This window comes from Natator depressus, chromosome 20 (genome assembly GCF_965152275.1).
Source record: "Natator depressus isolate rNatDep1 chromosome 20, rNatDep2.hap1, whole genome shotgun sequence".
NCBI classification, from domain to species: Eukaryota; Metazoa; Chordata; order Testudines; family Cheloniidae; genus Natator; species Natator depressus.
This window is the reverse complement of record NC_134253.1, coordinates 1997935-2021779: the sequence shown is the minus strand read 5'-3', so window position 1 is coordinate 2021779 and position 23845 is coordinate 1997935. Positions and strand designations below refer to the sequence as shown.

General features: G+C 44.7%; 1 protein-coding gene across 3 annotated transcripts in view; it reads left to right on the top strand.

The window, feature by feature from the left end:
• Positions 1 to 20136, top strand: part of SARNP (SAP domain containing ribonucleoprotein) — a 47497-nt gene extending 27361 nt beyond the window's left edge. For all 3 annotated transcript variants that reach the window (XM_074935375.1, XM_074935373.1, XM_074935374.1), the window contains 2 exons: positions 17701 to 17790; positions 19700 to 20136. In XM_074935375.1, the coding sequence (XP_074791476.1) occupies positions 17701 to 17790; positions 19700 to 19741 (132 nt within the window). In that variant the 3' untranslated portion in view covers positions 19742 to 20136. The remainder of the gene's footprint in view (positions 1 to 17700; positions 17791 to 19699) is intronic.
• The last annotated feature ends 3709 nt before the right edge of the window (positions 20137 to 23845 follow it).

Genomic DNA, 23845 nt, shown 5'->3' with positions numbered 1-23845 from the left:
ATGTGGTTATAACTCTTCTGGGAACTCTCTCTCCTGCTGGCTTGGTAGTGGTGAGGGCGCTTCCCTGGCATTCCCCTAAAAAGTCATTGTGCCAATGGAGATGGCACAGTGGAAACTCAGCCCAGTGTTGTGTAAGTCACTCTGTCTCTATGGCTTTTGTTCAGTTTGCTCTTCTCTTGTAACGTGGTTGCCGAAGGAAGAGGCAGCTATTATTCAGACCCTCACCAGCACCTACATTGGAAGGGTGGTTGGAAGTGGTCTTTGGATGACAGAGCAAATCCCTCCAGATTCTCAAGCCCCTTCCTTTGCAGTCCTGGTGTTCTCTTTGGCTGGCCCCTTCGTGTTCCTTTTGCAGTAATCTTGGAGCTGCTGCCATCTCCTCATCTGAATTTCCTTCTCCATTAGATCCAAAATTCTGCAGCTAACATAATTTTCCGCCTTGCCCATACCACATCACACATCTCTCCAGCCCTGTCGCTGGCTTTCCTTCCATATCAGCTTCATGCTCTCGTTCCTTGACTTGGATTTTAAGCTGCTCATAGGTCTGTAAATTACCCAAGGTGCTGAATTAACAATGGCAAGGCTCTGCGTAGCTCTGTTCTCAGGCCATCCTGGGCCCTGCACTTTCCAATCTCCGTGATGCCCATAAGCTCTGACCAATTTTCCCTATCTTCTTCAATCCTCCCTCCAAATCCAGTTCTTCCAAGCAGGCTTCCTCTGTTTCTGTCCCACCAACCATCTCTTTCAGTGTACATTTTGATTTTTCCGAAGTGTCTAGCACTGTTGTATCTAAGCAAAGTCTTCAAGGCATTCTTCTTCATCTAGCGAACTCTTCACCTCTCCAAGGTTCTAGGTCCTCCCTCCTCTACTTACTAATGTTTTGCTGTCTCTGTGGCAATAAGCTTTAGTAAATGGGCCTTTAGTTTACTCCTATCTCTTCTGGGAGCTCATTCTACCCCTTCTTATGTATTCATGTTAGGCTGCGTTGGATTGTGCCCTTTCGAGGCAGGGATGGTGTCAAATTCAACCCATACTTGTAGGAGCTATTTAAAAAATTCCAAGACCTAGGGGGCCAGAACCCTAAAGGGACCTCACTTTCCAAAAGTGCTGAGGAACTTCTGTCTGGAAATCAGCCCCTTTAAGGTGGCTTCAGTTGGGGGTATCCAGACATTGAGGCCCAAGTATCTGTCTAGGCTAGGACTTTCCAGTGGTACTAGGATTTTTACCCCTTGTGTCTGTTTAGTATGTTAGCCCTTTTCTGAGTTGCTGGCAGTTTGTGTGCCGTGCCATACCACTCTTGTTGGTTTTCCTTTTCTCCTGGTTCTCAAACGCTTCCGTAAGGTGAACCTTTGAGGGAGGGGTCTCCTGGACTTCTTCTTTTCTATTCATGTTACATCCCTGTGGCAACTCCAGAACTGAGCAGCTTATATGGAACAATAACAGGAAAGGCCTGAGGGCATTTGTGGCTGTTGGATACAATTTAGAAGCTGAAAACAAGGAGGAGGCAGAGCCAGGACCATGTGACCAGTGAGTGCGATATGGGGGGGGGGGGGGAGAACCACTGTCCTGCTTGAGTTTGTGAGCATTTTTCTTCCTCCCTCTTTAATGGAAAGTCTTTTAGTCCCTCCTGATAATATTAGTGTCTTTCTTACGCTTCCTCAGACTTTAGACACTGGACTGTAGAATCCCTCTGTCTTGTTTCTCTTGTCACACTGGTGACACCATCTGTTTTTGTCTCCCCATTTTGGTTACCGGCTTGTGAGTGGTTCTCTTTTTGGGGAGGGTTGCATATCTCCCCCAACCCCGAACAGTGCACTCTAAATAATTTCACTTGGTGTGTTTCTGCTAGGCATAGGCCAAACCAAAACCCTGCATTGAAACCGTCCAGAACCTTTGCTGTGTTCTCAGTCTGAATGTGAACTATGCAAATGCCTTCTCTCAAATGGACTGAACCAACTCCTGTCCTCCAGACTTCAGGGTGTTTTGCATATTTCAGTTTGGCCATCATTTAATGAACACAATACCCAAAGTATGCCCCCAATTTCAGATTCGTGGCAGGTTGCTTCCCCAAACGAGCTGCCAGTCTAGGGGAGAGGAAGAAATGGTGAAATCTAAAAACACGGTAATTGAGTGGTTCTGGCGGGGGCGTTCCATTATTTTGTTGTCCTTTTGCTTTGCCTTTCCCCTTTGTAACGGCTTTAATGTTAATAGTAATGTAGTGTTTACAGTTACTCCTTTCTTCGTGTTTGTCTCTTCCCCTCCTGTTACCTCTTTGCACACGCTGACACACACACGATGTCATTTTAAAAATAAATGACGAGGAGCTGCGAGGGGTCAGCAGGACTCCTGATCTTTTCTTTATCCACGGTGCCATTTGAAAAGGATTTGCGTCCCTAACAAACCTTTAGGGAGTGGGGAAGGGGTTGCTTAAAGGGAAGACAATGCTGGGGGGGACTCTGTGACCTCACTCTGTCCAGTCATCTGGTTCTTCGTTTGTCCCTGCTGTGAAACAGAACTTATCTTTTGTCTGTAACACAAATACATCTTTTCCCCACTCCCCCTTTCCCTTCTATTATGGTTCAATCAATGATGTCATTATGTATGCCATTCAGGGGCTGTTGAACCACTTGGCTGCAGGAATTTGGAGGAGCGACTGGGGGAGAATGGCAAACGGCAAACGGTGCTCTTGCTCTTAGCCTTCAAGGATCTATTCTAATTTGAAGGAGAGAAACGAAGTCAGGTTTCTCTTTAACCCCTGTTCACCAGGAAAGACAAAAGTTTAAACCAAAAAACCCAACCCACATAAAATGAAGGAGTGAGTGTGTGTGAGAGGTGGTAGCATGAACTGCTAGGGCTTTTTTCAGTAAAGGTCTTAAGCCTATAAAAGTTCTGTTTGCGGTACCACCCTCTGAATTTTTTAATAAAGATATTTAAGAAGCTTTCTCCATTGCTCTTAAGAAAACTGTCAAACATCTCTGTGAGTGCTGCTTACTGTGATTTTACTCCCTTCCCTCATTCGTTGGATTACTTTTCTTCTCCAACATTTTTCTGAAAGTACCAACTACGGAGGGAGTCCTGTGAGCTCCAAAACCTACCATGCAGTCAAATCAATACACTTTCAGTGAGTTGCTATGGCATTTGATTTGGAATTGGAGTACCGCTTTTGCTTCGATGGGTTTACTTTTTAACACAGTCTTGCAGGACATTGTGGAGCCTCACTAAATGTAACTGATCCAAAATGCATTAAATCAATGGAAGACTCCCATGGGGCTTTCGATCAGGCTGTTAAGAGTATTATCATCCCAACTAATTCAGCTTATGGAAAATGCTTCATCTCACTTTATTGGACGCCTGCTTTGATTTAGTTAATTAAAGAAAAGTCTTTCCTAGCTCTCATCCCAGTTCAAGGAGATAGCATAAGAATGCATTAAAAAAGTTCTGAGACTACTTTGCAGCTCAGAGCTGCAAAATGGATTGATCCAGATCAGAACGCCATCAAACGGATCTGGGTTTAGGTTCAGGCCCATCTGAGTAATACCTTTGTGTGTCAGCTTTCCTACAAAAGTCCCACAGGAAATGGCTGTGTAAAACCCTACTGCCCTAGGCATAAAATGGTTTTAAATATAATATTAGTTTAGCTTTAAAGGGATTCTGATGGACCTGTCTTTTGCGAAAACATAATAGATTTATATTGCTGAGTATTTTAACTCTATTTAAAACAAAAAGCAGTAAGTCTTTTGGACTAATGTATGAGTGGTTAGGCTCAGACGCCTAAGCTTGATGGTGTTGTTGGAAAAGTGATTTGCATTAAGGTCTGGGATTTAACCTCACTCCTTTTTTTTTTTTTTTTTTTTTAAAGGAGTGCTTGTGGCACTTTAGACTAACCAATTTATTTGAGCATAAGCTTTCCTGAGCTACAGCTCACTTCATCAGATGCATGCTGTAGCTCACGAAAGCTTATGCTCAAATAAATTGGTTAGTCTCTAAGGTGCCACAAGTCCTCCTTTTCTTTTTGCGGATACAGACTAACATGGCTGCTACTCTGAAACCTGACTTCTGTTACTAATAATCTGGAAATTCCTAACACATCTATTCCTTGCTCTGGTTATTCCCTCTAATAAGATGTGTCTTCTGGTAAAAGGAACACTTACTATTTCTTCATTTCTCTTTGGATCTTGTTTAGAGGTTAAACTGTCTTAAATGTGTTTGGCCAGCAAATTTTTCTCTGCATGTGATCTGAAATCCTTGAAAAATGTATATGGAGATTTAAAAACTAGCAACATTTTGATCTTGACAAAATATTTGCAAAAAATCTGCTCCTTCATTGACCTTCCCATCTCCCTGAATTTGTGGCTGCTTTTGTTGGCACCACAGAAACCTTAAGCCATGAAGCAAATAGAAAAGGACAAATATGTATTACTTTTCTACTGGGTTTACTTCTACTGCCTTATTCCAAACCAGAGAGACGCTCCTGAGTATTTTGTAAGGCATTTGAAGTGGCTAACATCCAGAGTAGCTGGACTAATTCGATGGATGATGTCAGGTATGCTTGATGATAGACAAGATTTTCAGTAATTGCATGCCTTTTAAATATGGCAACAGATAAATTTTGCTTAATAAAATTCTTGCTTTCCGAATTCAGAGCGACAATCTTGTGGCTGTGGCTATGGCTCTGGACCAAGACTCAGGAGATCTGGGTTCAGTTCCCAGTTCTCCCACACACTTTCTGTGCTACCTTGAGCCTGTCGATTAATCTCTGCCTCTTCCTGAGCTGCAAAGTGTAATCCACCTAATGTACGTCTATGGCCATCGTTGCCCTAGCATCTGAGCACCTTATCATGTTTGCTGTATTTACCCTTACAGCACCCCTGTGAGGTAGGGAAGTGCTGTTAGCACCCTTGTACAGGTGAAATTGAGGCCCAGAGAAATGGGTCATTGGTGGCGGAGCAGGGAGTTGAGCACCTGAGTCTCCGGCTTGTCGCAGGCTGGTATCCTGGACACTGGAACGCCTTTCTCCCACCCTCTGTAATGTCTATGAAGATTGTTAGCTCTTTGATGCAAGGCCAGTCTCTTGCTCCATGTTTGGGCAGTGCCCGGCACAATGCCCTGATCTTGGTTGGGACCTCTAAGGAGTACTGTCATACAAATGACATATTTTGATTCTCCGTTCACCTTAAATAATTAAACGCCAGTAATGCCTCTGCTCACCAGACTACAGGGGAATTCAGCCAAGCAAAGTTGGTCATGGAAGGGAGTTAATCAACCCGTTCTTTGTCTCTGCCACTCTGCAAAAAGAGAAACCAAGTATAAAATGGTGAACGAAGGACTCAGAGCTATTGCTAACTCTCTCACTTGTGTGTGTTGGGAATCTTGCATTTAATCTGGTTTATAGATTAGTTCAAAGCCTGTCCTAATGAATCTCTGTCGTGAAGTAACGCTCTGAAGTACTATAGTGTATTGCCATTTGTTCTTTATCCCATAGCCTTTTTAGTTTTTGACCACATATAGACTTTAAGTCTAATGGCCACTAATTACTCCCAGTCTCTACTCCCTGTGTACTGAGTTGGATCAAATCGCTTTGATGTTAATAAATTTTCATTTATTGTCTATTCTATAGAATGGACATACTAAGTCACTAGGATACCTAGGAGTGCTTAGCCCTGCATGAGCTCCCAGTGCTGCTATGGGAGAGTGTGGGGGATTCTCTTTGGCCTCTGTCCAAATCTGTAACTCAGTACTGATTGCAGAATCACTTACCATTGGGGGTCACAGATGGAAAGAGCCCAGCTGCTTTTCCAGGTCCCAGGGGAAGTGCGTGAGGCCTGCAGATAGAAGAACCTTCATTTGACTTGTAAACTGAGCCAGTTTGATCTGAAATCCTGGAGGGGGGATAAATCTGGGGACCCTACACGGACACTTTTACACACTCATTTTCAGCACGCTAGGACTGTGCTGTCCATTTCAATGAGCAAGGATTCACCCTGAAGGTTTTTCCTTGCACCCCAAATTCACTGGCGTTCCAGTGCCTTGTGATATGGTTTGATTCTACATTTATCTCCACCATTGCTGGTTGGTAGAATGGCTAGTCATATTGGCCTCAGATGATAAAATACAGTTGAAATATGATCCACTTCCCTGGATAAAAAGTTCTCCCTTCCATAAATAGTGTGTGGATGTAAACTGTCTCAATGCACAGGAAGGGTTAACATTGCTGTGGTGTGTTGCCGTTTTTGCGCTTGTTGGTTTTGAATAGGATGGATTTTTTTTAAATCTGTGGCTAATGTGCAATTCAAATAGTGTTTAGTAATCGCCCGATTGCTCCTTTTTAATAACAGCTGGACGCTTCAAGGGAAAACTTTCCCTGCGCCAAGTAGCTTTAACTTGAGGTGGCCTCTTGTTTACCATAAATACCGTAACTCCTAAATACGTTTTTGTCAAGCAAAGCCTCTGGTGTCTACACATCGGTGGAGATTCTGTACGTTGTGGGCTTGTCAAAATCTTTCTGTGCTGGTAAAAAACAACTTAGCTGAAATGCTTTGATGATGTTTAGGACGCTGTTCTTAAGGGACTGTGAAGATGCTTCCTAACCCCTTTGCCTTGCCCTGCACCTGAGATGTCTCTCTTTCACTCTGCCATGTGGCATTCCTTACGTGTGTCTGTCTTCCTCTGACGTCTAGGTCAAAGAATGCTTTTCAACTTCAGTATTCCACTTCTGGGAGAGTTGCAGGTGTACTCTTAACACATGGCTGTGACTTTTTTGTCTTCCTCCCCTGCTGATTCCATTTGGAGAGAGCATAAACTTTTAACTGTTAAGGCCTCAGCATCTTGACACACAAACCTCAGAACTGCCAGCTGTTGTAACTTTTGGCCTCAATCAAAACCAGCGTCGAAAAAATACATTAGCTAGATTCCTTCATCCTTCCCTTACCTGATCTGTGTTTCCTGGATTTTTACTGGAAGGGAGGTGGGGAAGGGGAGAGGAGCTAAAGGTAGCACCACGGTCACTTTTTTTCCCCAACTAATGTATTATAGCAGAAATTTGCTTACTGTGAACTACAAAGTTGCTGTCTCAGCTTAGCGGCCTGCTACTGATCTTGCCTGTACTGCATTTACATTTCACTGATTTGAATGGCGATGCTCTTAGTTCGCACCACTGTCAGATCAGAATCCGGCTCAATAAGTTTAACAAGTTGGCCTCTTTGTTGTATTGGCACTCACAAAATATGTACTCGGAGTTGCTGCCCTTAAAAGCGACTGGCTTAGATACATTTTGATTTGTCCCTAGTGATATTATAAAAGTTTTAATAGACCATGTTAGCTGGCAAATGAAGCATCACTCCAGACTTACATGATATAGAGGCTGATTCTGTGAAAGTCCTAGTCCTTAAAGACCGCAAAATGTGTGAGAACCTTCCAAGAGGGGAGATTGGTCAGTAAACTTCCCACACCTAGAGAGGCCAGCTAAAGTTGCATCAGTGAAACACAGATGGTCAGTTCTTAGGGCTGGAACTTCTGTGTTCTGTCACTGATGTGCTGGGGGAACCTTGAGTGAGCCATTAACAAAATGAGGATGATGCCCACTTCCCATGGGGATGTGACTGAATAATGCTTGTGAAGTTCTGAGAGATCCTTCAGCGTACATCTCTTATACTACTGTATATAAATAAAATAATCGCCCGCCCGCCCAGCCTGGGAGGAAAGGTGATACAAAAGAGCAGTGTCTTTTTATAAGTAGGCCGTGATACAAGCCTTTCATGAATAACCCTTTCGTAGGCATCTAATATTAATGGAGTTGAAAAGGTGAATGTATTCCACACTAGGTTGAGGGAATGTTCTCAAGGGTAGCATTATTTTTTTAACAAGACTTTGAGCTGCTGGAAAGAGAGTTTTTCAATCTCACCATATGTCTCCCTGTAACTAGCTCCAAATGTTGAATGACGACATGAAGTGAGGTGAACCTTACAATATTTTATTTACCTTCGTTTCATGAGGTTGGAGATTAAAGAGCCGTGTTGACTTGGGTTGAAAGGGACAGCTTGAAAACAACCAGGCATTTGGAGGCCTTTTGGGGGCAGCAGAATGGGGGTGGGGAAGTGGAGTCTATAAAACCAACAGCTCCTTGGTTGTTCCTATAAGATAGTTTACAGTGTATGCATAGTATGAAACTGAGGTCTCTCACTGTGATATCTGTGTGAAAAGCAATTCTGGGGATGCAAATTGAAAGGTAAGCCACATGAGGAATGCTTACATAAAACCCCTGGGATTTCCAATTGTTTCACAGCCCCTACTAAATATTTGCTGATGTACATTAGTTTATCAACTCCAAATGGACTTAGAAGCTCTTGAATGGAGTCTGCAAGGCAAAAGAGCCAGGAGGTATAAATACGTTGAGATGAATTTCAAAAAGGTGGTGGGTGACAGCTGTGCGTCCCAGGATTGGAGTGTTTCTGAGAATAAAACCATCAGTTGCTGTCATTCACCCTCTGGGTATGAAATTGGAAGCCCAGTTACCCTTGAGTGTTTCATAACCTTTACCTTTTGGAGGTCAAGGCCATGTCATCATTAATCTACCATCGCCTGAAAGCCTCAGGGCTCTGCTTTTCATCCTGCCATCCGTCATGCTGCAGCAAGATACAGGAGAGTAGATGACCAGAAGGGTCCATTTTTATACATACATGCGCGTGCACACCCTTCCATTCTCTCAGAATGAAAGCTCCAAGGATGAGATTATGGAGGTTTGTGTATGTATCTCTACATTCGTGATTAGAATTCCTCTCCAGTGTTGTTCTGGAAATCCAGACTTCTTTTCTCTAGGGGACTCTTAATCTATGGAGAAGGCATCTTGCCCATACAATACTGTGAGGCTTGGCTTTCAGCAGTGTGAGGTATTGTACCATGGTTTCTTGTCTGTAAGGTCTAGGATTAGTGGTGAATCTAGCATGAACCCAAGATTACCCACAGCTTTGATCATCTGTGATCTGATGCCCCCGTCAGAGATGAGGTTAGAATATTGGCAGGTTCTTCAGAGTGTAGCCCCTTCCCTGCCACTTCTGTTTCCTGTATTGAGCCTGAGCCCAATGCTCATCACCTGTCTGCTGCTACTAAAGAGAGGTTGGTCCTCCATTTATTTTTGCCTATCTTAGTTATTGGTAATGAGCCCTGTGCTGTATCCTCGAGGTGTCATTCCATAGCACCTACAGCCAGGCCACTGCTATGAAATCTAAACAGCTGAGGATTAGGAGCTGCTGCTGTGTCACTTGCTTGTGCTTCCTTGGTGTCTAGGGCTAACCATAGGGAGAAATGTGTGTTAATATGTATTCTCATCTCTTACTGTCCCTTCAGAAGCACCCCTTCTTTGTTTGCAGTGATTGACGCAGTGCAGAGTCCTCCCATCACTTCAGATGAGCTGTTCGTTAGAGCAGTGTTTCTCAACCCTTTTGGTACCAGGGACCAGCTTGCTGCCTTCCTAAACTGTGTCATGGAGGTCTCGGGAACCGGTGCCAGTCCATGGACCGGTTGTTGAGAAACACTGTTTTAGAGCACTAAAGCTTGGGCCTGGTCAACACCTAAAATTTAAGTCAGCCTAGCTGCATTGCTCAGGGGTGTGGAAAATTCCCCCCTGAGAGATGTCGTTAAACTGACCTAAGCCCGACAAAACTAGTGTGACAGGAGAATTCTTCCATTGATCTAGCTGCCATCTCTTGAGGGGGTGGATTTACCACAGGGACAGAAGCCCCCCAACCGTTGTTGTAGCAAGTGTCTCTACGACAGTGGGGTAGTTGCAGCATTGGTGGTGTAGCCATATCCTTAGTAATTGCCAGGGCCGCTGCAGCTGATCTGGCCCCCGGCCCCTAACATAGAGGACACCAAGAGGTTTCACTTGTACGGGGATCAGCTGGGAGCTGCCTCGCTTCAGAAGGGAGAAAGAACAGGGCTTCTCCTGTCGGAGCAGAGCCGAGAGCCGCCATTGTTGCAGGGAGCTCTTGCGTGTCCTTTAAAAAGGTAACCAGCTGCGCCCTCCCCTCCCAAGTTAAAATCCAATTCTGCTTGTGGGGATGAGGTTAGAACCAGAGCTGCTCCGTGCACCATGGAAACCAAGACTTAATGCATTTTGGCATTCACCCTTCCAGCACTGAAACTGGCAACTTGCCCGCCCTGTGGGGTGAGGGGAATGATCTGATTTTTTTAAAGGGTCCTTTTATCTTTTGGGAATAATCTGGGTACGAAATAAAGGCCAGATAAATTTGGGATTGATTAATTCTCTCAGGCATTTTTAAAATCTGGAGCTGTGCTGGCCGCACCTCACTGTTGGACCTCTTCAGTGGATGTACATGTTGGGTTTGCCCACCTGCCCCCACTGTGTGTCAGTGTTGCTTCACGAAAAGGCTGCTTCTGGCCTGTTTGTCTGGCTGCAGTAAAGAGGGTGTTTTAATGCTGGTTTGGGAGTGTGGCCGTTTGAGAGTCTTCTGGCTCAACTGTCGAGTACCCCTTTTCAGGTGTTTCCCAGAGAGACTGAAGAGCTCAGTCCAGTTAATGTCGTCGTTCTTTCAGTTTGATCAAAACCCTTCACTGGACGCTGCCCGCATGCTCAGTGGGTACGTTCCATAAGAGACATTTTGGTCCCTGTCCCAAGCTGCTTACAGTCTATAGAAGTAATCCTGCCTTCAGAATGAATTACCTGATTGTGCCTGGAGCTCAGCTGAGCTCCAGCCGCTCCCATTGAAGTCGTTTGGCATAGAGGATGTTCAACAACTTACAGGCCTACGGGCTGATTTGAAGGATCATTGACAGTTCAGTTGCTGGCTGTAGAAAGCTGCCACTTATAAAGAAAGAGCCAGAATCTTGAAGGGGTTAGAAAAGAGCCTGAGGAAGATCCATGTGGTGTGTATTATTGACGACAGCACTGAGGTGAGCTGTGTGATTGTGGCCCTGTGGATGATGTTAGCTGCTTATTTCATTCAAAATGACAGGACAGCGCTAGATTGAAACGAAAGTGCTGCAGCTAGATAAGCGCAGTAGAAATGCCTGGTTTCAGAGTAGCAGCCGTGTTAGTCTGTATTCGCAAAAAGAAAAGGAGTACTTGTGGCACCTTAGAGACTAACCAATTTATCTGAGCAAATTTGCTTCTTTTTGTAGAAATGTGTAGTTACACATGTCTAAAATCCCGCACATTGCCCCATGCCCATTACGCTTTAAAAGTTTTTAACTCTCAGGCTTGGATCCTTCACGGAAAGCCCTCCACCACCTCCGTCCCTCCCCCCTTTTTTTAATATAAAAAAATCTCTCCCAGTGTGAGTGCAAAGGGAGCAAACCTAGTAACAGAGAGGTTAGAAAATTGGTCTGATGCTGCTGGAAAGGTCAGCTTTCGCTGCAGATGCACATGTGCCCATTTGCACACTCAAGCATGGCCCCAGGGCTTGATAAATGCAGAGATAGCAGTGTTTTGATAGAGGTAATTTTCCTCAGATGGGTTTCAGCACCCCATGAATCAAAACCTGTCAGCGAGGAGCCAAAGATGGAGTGAAGTTTATTGTAAGCGTGTTTGCATCTGACACTGTCATGCTAGGGGGTCAAGTGAGCAAGATCATTAGAACAGTGTTGATTTACTGAGACTGTTATACTCTTTCTCTGCAGGGCCACAATCGGGGGTGGAGGGGTTACCGAAAAAATAAATAACCTGCAGCTCAGAGCAGTTCCCCCAAGAGACACTCCCATGTGTCCTTTTAAAGAGACAGTGCTCCTGTTTCTCCAGAAGTTTGTATTTGGGCCATTCTCCCACCAGCAGGGTTTGAACAACACTTTGGTCACCCATAGCAATCGAAGAGCCTGGTTGTAGATAGTTAAATGAGCAGATTGGAGTGGATTTTCTCTACCAGCATCAGTGCTTGCAAAGATATATTGAACTTGGGAAAGGTTCAGAAAAGGGCAATAAAAATGATTAGGGGTAGGGATCGACCTCCATATGAGGAGAGATTAATAAGACTGGGACTTTTCAGCTTGGAAAAGATGGCTAAGGGGAGATATGATTGAGGTCTATAAAATCATGACTGGTATAGAAAGTAGATAAGGAAGTATTGTTTACTATTTCTCATAACAAGAACTAGGGGTCACCAAATGAAATTAATAGGCAGCAGGTTTAAAACCAACCAAAGGAAGTATTTCTTCACACAACACACAGTCAACCTGTGGAACTCCTTGCCAGAGGATGTTGTGAAGGCCAAGACCATAACAGGGTTCAAAAAAGAACTAGATAAATTCATGGAGGATAGGTCCATCAATGGTTATTAGCCAGGATGGGCAGGAATGGTGTCCCTAGCCTCTGTTTGCCAGAAGCTGGAAATAAGCGACGGAATGAACAGAACAGGTAATCATCAAGTGTTCATTCCCTCTGGGGCGCTTGGCACTGGCCACTGTCGAAAAACAGGATACTGGGCTAGATGGACCTTTGGTCTGACGCAGTAGGGCCATTCTTAGGTTCTTATAGATTACACTTCTCCAAACAGTGATTTTTTTTTTTGCAGCCCCTATGATTCCAAATGATACATAATTCTTCCCACCATTGGTGGTTCCATAGACTCTAAGCTTCACAACCACCTTTCTAGGGATGGTGGAGGTCATATGACCACACTTAGAGAGGATGGCCTCCTGGATTGAGACACAGGAAAACTGGGTTCAGTTCCCTGCTCTACAACAGACTTCCTGTGTGTCTTGGGAAGGCCACTTCACTTGTCTACCCCTCTGTTCCCCAGCTGTAAAATGGGAATAACACCATTTCTTTTCTCCAGTCCTTTTTGTGCCTTGTCTAAAAGTTCTTTGGGTGCAGGGTGTGTGTGTGCGTGCACGCGAGCTCAGCTAGGGTCTCTAGATGTTATGATAATACAAATGGGGAACCAAAACTCAGAGTGCTAAACAGCCATGCCCGGAGAGGCGCTGTGATGCTCCTGCGCTGGAGATTAGGTAAGGCGCTAGGTAGTGGTAATGTTGAGAATAGAGTCCCAGTCCCTAGCAGGCAGATGGATGCCAGAGCTGCTACGTTGCACTGCTTCCTTTAAATGACTGTTTATAGTCAGGGTCTCGAGAGCCCTTCTGGGAAGGGAAGTTAGAAACTAAAAACATGGCAGATCTGTGGGTGTTCAAGGGCTAAGTGGGACCCTAGAACAAAAGGAAAAGTTAGCAGTTGTATTTAGCAATAATTACTCCAGTGAAGTGTCGTAAGTGCACAGAAAGAAATGAATGCGCTGTTTGGGCCATAACTGCCTATGGAGCCAAAACTCATGAGAAATTGCTGAGTTTTCAATTAAAACTTTTCAGTCGCCCCTGTTGCCACAACACATGGAGATGTCATAATTAATAATACTGAGCCGGTTGCTATGGTGTCATTTATGTAAGGTATTGACATAACGAAGGCTGTCCAGCTGCTCGCTGAGGGGGTGTCAAGTGTCACTTTTGTCATGAAAATTGGCCACCGCACCGGTGATGTCATTAGGTCTGTTTTGCGAGTTTGCATTTAAATGGATCTTTTTTCTAAGTGTCCGGTTTGTTTCCTCTGCTTGCCTGGCTAACGTCAGTTTATTAAAATGGAGCAATTGGGGTTAGAAGTTACTTGTTACTAATATATAATTTCTGTTAGCTGTAGACAGTGGGCCTCTTGAGTTCTTGCTCTGATGGGGGGGGTGCCTTTTTAGTAAAGCAAAACGACGACCAATTTCATACCCATTTACTTAAGATGCCTAACGGACGTGGGAAGTTGTGCATCCAGTGAGGAGTTCCAGGCAACTGCCTTATTGGTGATGGTTTCGATTTGTTACATCTCTTATTTGTCATCACAAGGATGGCTCTGCTTGCTTCACCTGATTGCAAATGAATGCCTTTTTAATGTCTCTGTCGGACCATGCTCTCACGAGTCATGAAATGTAACGAATGGTGTTGGAGGGGAAGACATGAAATACACTTAGTGACAGGGGACAGAGGAGAAATTATAGGAGTGTAGCAAGGTAATTGGACAGCGTGAGTTGACAAAACTGGCTAAATGAGGGCTGAAATAGCCAAAGCTAGAAATAAATCCATTGAAAATGGATGCATTGAGGCTTTTAAAGGGTAATGATGGCCTTGGTTATTACTGATAGTCAAGGCATCCGTGTGGGTAGTGGTAGTGGAAATAAAAGCCTCTGGTTTTGTGGAGAATCTCAAGAAATGTAGGGACGTGACGGTTCTGCGAAATGTCAGTAAAACTGTCCATTCAGACCGCAAATCACTGAAACGGAATTTGTGAAGGTAGGTTGAGTGAGTGCTGAGATGGTCATGTCAAAATGGAAATGCGTTTAAGAGGAATGGTGGTCAGTGCAGTAAATAGAAAAGGGGGGCAAGAGACCTATGACGCGTATAGGAGTAGTTGTCTGGCTTATCAGACTGTCTCCACTGCCTCTTGCTAAACTGAAAACCATTAGTAGATCAGATCTCTCATCCTGCCAGCGGCAGCCAAATGTATTGTGTCCATAGCAAGAGAAGGACTCCTCTGAGCACGCATGCCCGCCCCTCTGCTCTTGCTGAAGGAGCAAGGAGTGAATAAGTAAAATATCCTAATCAGAAGCATCCCCCATGAAAACAGTTTGGAGTGCAAAGTGAATGTCAGCAAAAGAATTGAGTCAAGCTCCGTGAGACAGACATCCTTTGTGATGCTTGCAGAAATGAGACCCTAGCACTGGATAGCAAGCCAGATTCTACCCGTGGGGTTTATTGAACCACAGCTAACAAATCCAAGGGCACTGCAGCAAATAATTCAAAGGAAAGGTGCCTTCATATTTAATGGTGTAGAAAAATACCATTTGACAGGGTTGTGAGATACCTCGCTTGTGCAGATCCTGGAGGAGGAGCAGCTGTAGAATTTTACAGCGAATTACAGGCCTGGTCTTTTTCATCCAAGGCTGCCATCAACTTATTGGGGGTTCTGCTTACTAACAATCCACAGGAAAGAGCCCTAAGCTTGTAAGTGTTAAAGGTGTAGAAACCCTTAACTGAGAATTAACCACAGTATAGTTAGGACATTCCCAGTTTTAAGGGATGTATGTTTTTTGTGAAGGCTTCAAACAGAAGGTACCTTTCAAAAATCCCGAGTGACCTCATGTACATAGTTTACATTAACATCATTAACAATAGAACCACAGAGCCGAGCCTCATGGTCTGTTGAAAGTGTAAGAGTTTAGGGTTTTTTGTGGGATGGATTATTTGTCACATCAGTCTGTAGGAGTCGAAATGTGAAAAACCAATATCTATGCTGTCTAATCTGCCTGCTCTACTGTGCAAATGTACATAGGATATATGCTGAAATGTCCTCTTGAGGCTGAACCAAAGATCTTTGGGGCCCATGCTAAGACTTTGTGTCTAGATTGAGCTTCGGTGGGATTTTTAGGGTTCTTCCATTGCACTGGAATGCTGCCTTGCAGAAAATGCTCTCCCTTGGCTTAGAAAGGATACGCTGACAGATGGCATCCTCCTGGTCAGTGGGCACCTCTCTAAATAGGGGATTAGAAAATGCAAGAAATGGAGTGTTGGAAATAATAATAATAAAATAAATCCATATAGCCATAAAAATCCTCCTTGGAAGCAACAAAGAGAGCTCATTCGTTAACTCGAGAGACTTTTCAGTAACATCAGCGCTCCCTTATGAACGGGCCAGAGGGCTCTCTGGATAAAAGTTGAGACCATTGTTATGATCCATGAAGTCTTCAAGGGCAGATGGGAAACTAGTGCAGCTAGTGCTTAAAGCTTAGGGTCTATCGCATCGGGGCAGGCATAGGAAACCATACAACATAAGCACTGGGGAGTACAGTGTTCCCTGGGCTTATGTTGGATGATTCACATAGTCCTATGGCTGACCGTCTGCTCCGAGAGAGAGGTGATGTTGCAAACGTGGCATTATGGTGTCACTGCAGGATCAAGTGTAAGATTAAAAAACTGGGCCAGGTCAGCTTGGCAAAGAGATGACTGTGGCGGGGGGAGATGACAGAGGTCTGCAGAATCATGAATGGTGTGGAGAAAGTGAATAAAGAAGTGTTCTTTAGTCCTTCACATAACACACAAACCAGGAGTCACCCAGTGAAATTAATAGGCAGCAGCTGTAAAACAAACACGTTGAACTACTACTTCGTACAACGCACAGGCAGCTTGTGGAACTCGTTGCCAGAGGATGTTGTGAATACCAACAGTATATTAGGTTAAAAAAAGAATTAGAGAGGATTATGGAGGATAGATTCATCAATGGCTATTAGCCAAGATGGTCTGGGATGCAACCCTATGCCCTGGGTGTCCCTAAACCTCCAACTGCCAGAAGCTGGACTAGGTGACGGGATAGATCACTCAATTGCCATGTTTTGTTGATTCCCTTTGTAGCATCTGGCACTGGCCACTGTCAGAAGACAGGATACTGAGCTAGATGGACCACTGGTCTGACCCAATCTGTGCATTCTTCTGAGGGTGCATCCTCTTTATCATGTTGATTTATCACATTCCTTAATTTCCCAATGAGGAAAAACATGCAGCAGGTGGATTGGTGTTAGTCAGTGGTGATGCTCCAGACAGTCCCTCATCAAAGTGAATTGGGTTCTTCCCTTTTGCTACTAGTTTCACTAGAGCTGCTGAAGAGTGTTTATGCTATTCTGTATTTTACATTCATTCTGCAGGGTGTAGCCAGCTTCACTTTCTGCTTCTAGTGCAAATTCTCTTCATGTTGCAAACTTTACGGGGCAGTTTTTAAAACCATTTCCATTGGAGCAACATTTTTTATTTTAATGTGAGATCTTGTAAATCCTCAATGTTTGGCCTACACTTGGGTTGGTAATAGGGATACAGAGGCTTTCACCTCTAGGTTCCTAACTGAAATTCAACCCTGGTCTGCTGCTCAGTGGCCTATGTGAAATGAGTTTGGGTTACAATACTGAGGCCAAAGATTTAATGGGGTCATTAAGGGAGAACTTAGTAAGGGGCCCTCCCTGTCAGGACTGGGACACATTGACTGGAAGCTTACACTGCCACTGCCAGGTAATTGTACTGCTTTGGTTAAACAGAGACTCGCTCCCTAAGGCTGCCAATCCAGTGCCTTTCATTTACTCCATTGGAAATATAAAAGCTTTTCCTTTTTCCTCCCTACCTCAATGCACCATGCCTTACTAGCTATCGTGGTCGGCTCTGCTTTGACTTGACCTGTTAAGGTGTGGACAGTTACAGGATAAAGACATTTAAAGTGGAGGGGACAGAGCAGTTGCAAAGTTAGGCAGGTGCAAAATCACAGGTTACTTAACTTTAGCCATTAATCCTATAAACTCCATGAAGTTCACCACTGTACTCCCAGAGAAATAGGTTTCACTTTTTATTGATTACCATGGAGGGAGAGCAGGTTTAGCAAGGGAACTTACTTATCATAAATACTCATTGGGAGGTTCTTTTGAGCATCTGTTCAATAAATCCCCTCTGGATGGGGCACCTAACCATGCCAGCATGATGATGCCTGCTAAAGTGTATGTTCAGCTCTGTGCAGATTCATGTGCACCTCAAAATCATCTTGCAACTACTCTTTTCTAGCAGCTGGTCTTGTAGCTAAAAGCAGGAAGATTTGGGGGGCAAGGAAAGGAACCTTATCAACTGTTAAAATGATTCTTTCGGGCCTGTCTGGCAAACTAAATCTTCTACCTTCTTTCCACTCAGAGCGAAGATGATGAGAAGCTGAAGAAGAGGAAGGAGCGGTTTGGCATTGTAACAAGTTCGGCTGGGGCTGGAGCCACAGAGGACACAGAGGTAAAATGCCAAACCTGCAAGCAGAGGGACACGTGATAAGAAGTTTGGGGGCGGAAGGGCAGCTGAGAACACTTTCCATGCTGAATTATTAGGAGAGTTGAATATGGTACTGTAACTATTGCACACATGACATCTCGCTCCTCAAGTGGATCTCATCCTACTGGTCCGCAAGCAAGTACTTATATTCAGTTCCTTCAGGTACCCTAATGATGATACTGCAAAGATAATTTATCATCTTTACCTTGATGATGAGCATCTGCCTCTTTTGGGTTGCATGCATTCTAACCCCCCTGTGGAGCTTGTCAGACTGGTTTGGAGCAGCCCAAGCTACAAGATCTGGCTGGCGCTGGCCAGTGCGGCTGAGCTCTTAGTCTTGCAAACTAATACAGATGCCTGCAGAAAATTGGGAGCAACCGTTCTCCTCCAGTTTCCTCCACACTGCTCCCTTTATGCCTGGAGTGGCCTACTATACCACCTCCCTTTCACCTCCCTCCGTACAACTTCCTTTATCCAGGAAGCCCTTGAGCTTTAAACTTGCTTCACTCCTTTCATCATAAAATGCATGTAAATTTCACAACATAAAAAAGGAAGGAACAAGTAAGGATCAAGAAATTGACTACACCCCTTGCTTTTCTCTCCTCCATCTTTTGTTTTGACACCTCTGTCCTGCTGTTGTGTCTTTTGGTCTGATTTTTAATTTGTAAGCTCTGCAAGACAGTGCCTCACCATTTTATTTGTGGGGTTATATGCCTTGCTGTGCGGCACCTGGTACCAGAGACCAGGCTAGATGGTCCTGTGGCAGTTCCTACGTTCCAGTTTGTCGAGTACCAGGCACACCAGTGGTGCTGCATAAATCATACTCTAGCATAAATCAGTGAGAGCTGAGCCCCCATCACTGTCCACAGAGGAGCTGCTGGAGGTGGATTTTAATTTTAACAATCATTTGGCAAAGGTTGCGGGAGGGTGAGCTGTTGGGGTCTCAGAAGCTACTTAACCAGATGGCTTCTGGATTTGACATACAAGAAGTGGTTTTTTGTTTGGCTCCGAAGAGTGATCTCAGCAATTCAGGTGGGGTTTGGGGGCTTTTTTTGTTTTGTTTTTGTAGCATTTTGATAAACGCTTCCCTTGAATGAAATGGTGCACGGCATTCCCAGCCTTCTGCAAGCAGCACTGGAGAACAAGCCCCTGTTCAGCCTGAGCAGAGGGGGTGGCTGGGGGTGAAGGATTCCATGTTTTCCCACTAGGTCACTTACAGGTTGTGCCTGGAACAAAAAGGTCTTTTTACTAGTATTGTGTGCGCTCAAATGCACCTTTCCCCTGGAGATTCTTGGTTCGGGCTTTTGTTGCCCCCAGGCTATTTATCCTGCTAAAAATTAAGATTTATACACCCCTCGTGTATCAAGTTAAAGGCATATCTGAGAGACGCAATAGAATATTTAATGCAGTTTAGTGTGTCCCTCTCACCTTTTCCATGAATAGAAGAGTGTTAACCCTTTGCCCTTTTAAATTTCCCACCTCCCCATTGCCTGGAAGGGTTTCCAGGCCTCTCAAGTAGGCATTGTTCCCTTTTGTAGCACTGTTGCCAGCGAGATGAAGTGACTTCAGCAGCACTGTATCTTGGGCACTGTATGCTTTGCAACTTGATTTCAAGCTCTGTTTGTTCAAATGCTGGACTAAAATCTTGTAGCTCCTTGCCAAACATTGATACCGAATACCCTCTTGAACTAACCCTGTGATCCCGTATTTAGACAGGGGCTGGGTCAGTCATGCACTAGGGTCATGTTCTACCATCAAGTGTGGTGGTTTTTTTTTTTGGTTTTTTTTTTAGTTTTCATCCAAATGTGTGTGAGGTTTGAATTGTGAATGTTTTTCTTTTTGGTTTTGATTTTTCTTTCAATCCCTTTTGCAGGCAAAGAAGAGGAAAAGAGCAGAACGCTTTGGGATTGTCTGATATCTGTCCATGTTAGGCTTTACCTGTTGTGGGGGAGCACGCTCATGTGTGTGCTCTCGCTCTCTCTCCCCCCCCTTCCCCCACCACACACACAGTAGCACTAGTAAGGAGTGTAGGCTCTCTTCCCCGTGCAGGACCTAATAGAGAATCCCTGATAGCTGTACAGTTGTGCTGCTTATTTTTTCAACTGTGAAGTTTAAAAAAATATATATATATATATACAGCGCAAAGAGCAAAAATGTTCTTAGTGTATCTGTGGTGGGTAGAAATCCCAGTGCCCAGTTCTCCATTCCCCTGCCACTTGTGCAGTTATTTACAGCAGTGCAAAGCAGGTGTGTAATGCCACCACATCAAAATTGGAAGTTTTTTACACCCATCGTGCACTGGTGTAAATGCCCACACAAGGTTCAGGGATGAACCTAGGTAGTGGGGAAGGAGAACTGGAGTGGCCAAGCATCTGTCAGATGGAGGATGAGGAAAGGATAATGCCATTCAGGGATGAAGATGAAGGGTTTGATCTCCCTACTATGTCTTGGGGAATTGCACCCTTGGGTTGAGAATCAGGTTATGCCACTTAAAGCAGGAACTACCTGGAGCCTCCCTTTTATTTTAACGTTGCTGTTTTTTATTTTCTCCGTTTCTCTGGGCTGTCCTGGGCAAAGAAACCCTCCTCTCCCTCCTTCAGCCTGAGGAAATCACTCTTTAAGTTCAGCAGAATCAGGGCATGCACACCAATAGCCTGGCTAAAAACACTCTTCAGCTCAAGTGCACCATGCATTCCTACTTAGGTTCTGCTGTGGATCATCAATTTCTACTTGAGTTGCCCCTCTTAGCTTGTGACATCGTGTTTGCTGCCTAGCTGGCCAGGGAAGGGCCTTTCTAATATATTGCATGATATTGCCTGAAAACATAATAGTAATTCTTGTATGAGATAGGCTTTAAACTTCACAAACCACCCTGTATGTTAAAGGGTCTTTCTCAGTTACCTCTGCTCCCAGGGGTGGCCTAGTGGGGAATGGGTTGGAGCAGCAGCTGGTGATTGGCAGAAGATCAAGGCCAAAGGCTTGGAATAAGGAGAGGGGAATACTAGGACACTTACAGATTAAACCACTCAGGCTGCTGCACTTCACCTGCCTCTAGGGGCTGTTCTGGGGCTTGTGGCATTTAGTATAAATGTTCAGATCTCCTGGAATTTTTTTGAAAGGCAAGAGAAATATCTCACTAACCTTCCTTTGCTCAGTTTTTATTCCCAGGTTGAATTTTGTGTTGTCCTCATCTAACATCCAGACTAGCTCAGTCAGGCTTGTTAACACCTCACACACTCTTATACCAGCCTTCCCAGCCTCACCTCTTGCAAAGGGGGACAGCAGCAACCTTGTCCTGGGAGTACGTGGTTTGAAAAAGTGTTGCAGTGAACCTGTTCTGCATCTGAACTGAATTTCCCTCCTGTCACGTTAACGTCTCCATTTTCCCTGCAACGTTGCTTTCACAGCTTAACATCACGCTTGGTACAGGAGTGAAACACAGCATGGCTGCAACTTGTTATGCACCTTTTGTCTGGTTAGCCTATCAAATCGTACCTTCTGTTTTTAGGGAGCCGTAGGAATGCGTTCTCCATGTTAAGTTGTATAGATGGAGCAAGAGTGTTCGCTAATACCAGAGAGCTGTTGTCCCATGCTTTGCTCTAGGCCTCTGAGGCAAATAGCTATGTTATTAGCAGTGATTCAGCAGAGAGGGAAGACGTATGGTGCCTTTCTTCGTCTGCTTAATAGGTTTTTACACACAGGTATTCCTTGTGCATCTAACATCTTATGTAACTTTTTTACCCTTAAACTTAGATCAAGGTCCCCAGAAAAATAAAACAGCTGGGCAGATTTCCCCTTGATTGATCTTTGCTTTTAAATGTCCATTTTGATTGGAATGTGCCTGTGCTTCAGAGCTTTGCATCCAGGGATTGTTGCTTCTGGCCATACCCTCTATTGGAAAGATGTTTGCCTGGTCGCACACTGTTCCTTCAGATGCTAGAGAGCAGCACCTCTGTGTGTACAGACTCTTGAAAAGCAGTATATTTTTCTTTAAATGTAGAGGTCTTCAAATTGCTTGTGCTCTGCACCACTGATGCACCAGGCTGATGTCTCCGCTGTATGCCCCAGGTGATTCTAAGCAATATCTGAGGTTGGTTTGCTTGCCCAGCAGCTATAGGATCCAGGTTGCATTGTGTGTGTCTTGGGGTGTCTATGGTAGAATGAACCGAAGCCCCCTGTCTCTATCCAGACTTAGTGGAATAACCTTATTCTGGTGGTGGTTTTTTTCTGTATGTAGGATTTTGTAATATGTATTTTCTATTCCGCTCATGACTTTTTGCTGGTTATTTGCTTGAAATGTTTTGAAGTGTGCCAGGACAAACACTGCATTTCACTCTTGGTTTCATAATAAAACTGCTTCTTCAAGGCAACACCTGTATCTGCCTGTCTGGTGTGTGATGTAACAGTGCTTTTCCCGTGGTGTCAGGGCTGGGCAGTACTAGCAAGGAGCCAGACATCACTGGGGTCTGATTCTCTCTGGCTCTGCATCTTGTGGTGTTCTTTACACCCATGCACAGTGCACGTCAATCCCATGGCCAAATGAAAATGCAATTTACATCCATTCTGCCCTGGTTTAAATGACTTCCCACGGTATACAGTGCCCCTTGCCTTTGAATGAACACAGAGATCCTGAGCACTTGTAGTCATGAAAGATCCCATGATACTTTTTGTTAACCCCTGGCATCCCGGACAAACCCTAGTTCCCAGTTCTGCCTCCCTAAATTCTTCCCTATAGTTCCCTATGTATAGTTGGATACAGAATTCCTCTTCACTTCCTGTTGACCTCATTGAACTTTGCAAGCCCTTTCGAGTAGGGACTCCACTTTTAATTGTCCTGTAAAGCATCTTACACATGCAGGGTGCTGTGTATATAGTGTCCAGGTCTCCTTTGTTTGTTTGTTTTGGTGCTAAGAAGTCAGATGCTCCCAGTTCTAGGATTGCCCTTGGTCTGCTTGGCAAATGCAAATATCCTTTTGTGTCCTTGGCTGCTTTATTTTTGATCACTTCCTGTACTTCTCCGTATACTACCCACGTGGTATAAATGATCGGCTGTTTGACAGTACTGCAGGGAGGGGTGCTGGTGGTACTCAAATCCCCCCTGGGTGGTAGGTAAGTGGGGTCTCCTTTGTACAGGTTGACATACGGTAAAGGGACTCAAGACTGTACAGCAGAGTTGGGCGTAGAACCCAGGAGTTCCAGTTTCCATACTTGTGCTCTGACCACTGGAGTACACTCTCCTTCCTGAGGCAGGAACAGAACCCAAGAGTCCTGACTTCAGTCTCCTGTTCTAACTAATCAACATTTTCTCTTCCCAGAGCTGGGAATAGGAGCCAAATATCCTGTCTTGCCGTCCTGTTGTCTGACCACTGGAACCCAGCCCCTATTGCCTCTAGAAACCACACAAGCACAGCTTGTTCAGTTTCCCTTGGGCATATGGGATCACTACAGCCATGGACAGTGCCTCCATGGCACGTTCTCTCGGCCGTTCCAAATCATTCCTGACGTTCCAGAGCCGCTAATGCATATTCTGCCCCCTCCTCTCCCCAGGCATTCTCTCCCCTCCACCCATCCTCAAACTGATCGCTTCCCTCCGCTCTGGTAAAACTACCTGAGTGTCTCTTGCTCCCCCATTTCACCTCCCTCCCCTTGTTCTGGATGCATTTCCTTTGGCCATGGGAGCAATATAATGATGAACCCAGGTCTACTCCCTCCCTTCTCCTTTATCAACCTCTCTCTCCTTTTGCCTGGATATAGGCACTTTCTGTATTCCCAGCCCTGGTCCAGCAGCTGCCTCCAGCAGCCAGTGCTACAGGGGGCATCGCTGCCTGTAGAGATCTCCCCTCCCCTCTCTCTCCCCCCTGCTTCTTTTTCCCTCTTGGTGGGAGTTTATTTTGTAGAGGACACTGCTTCTTTTAAATGCTGGGCTTTCCCCTCTGTGGGGTGGGGGGGAAATCATTCTAATCACACTGTGTTTAAAACACCACCTAATTTATTTTTCCTCTCCAAGCTGGGAGCCGCT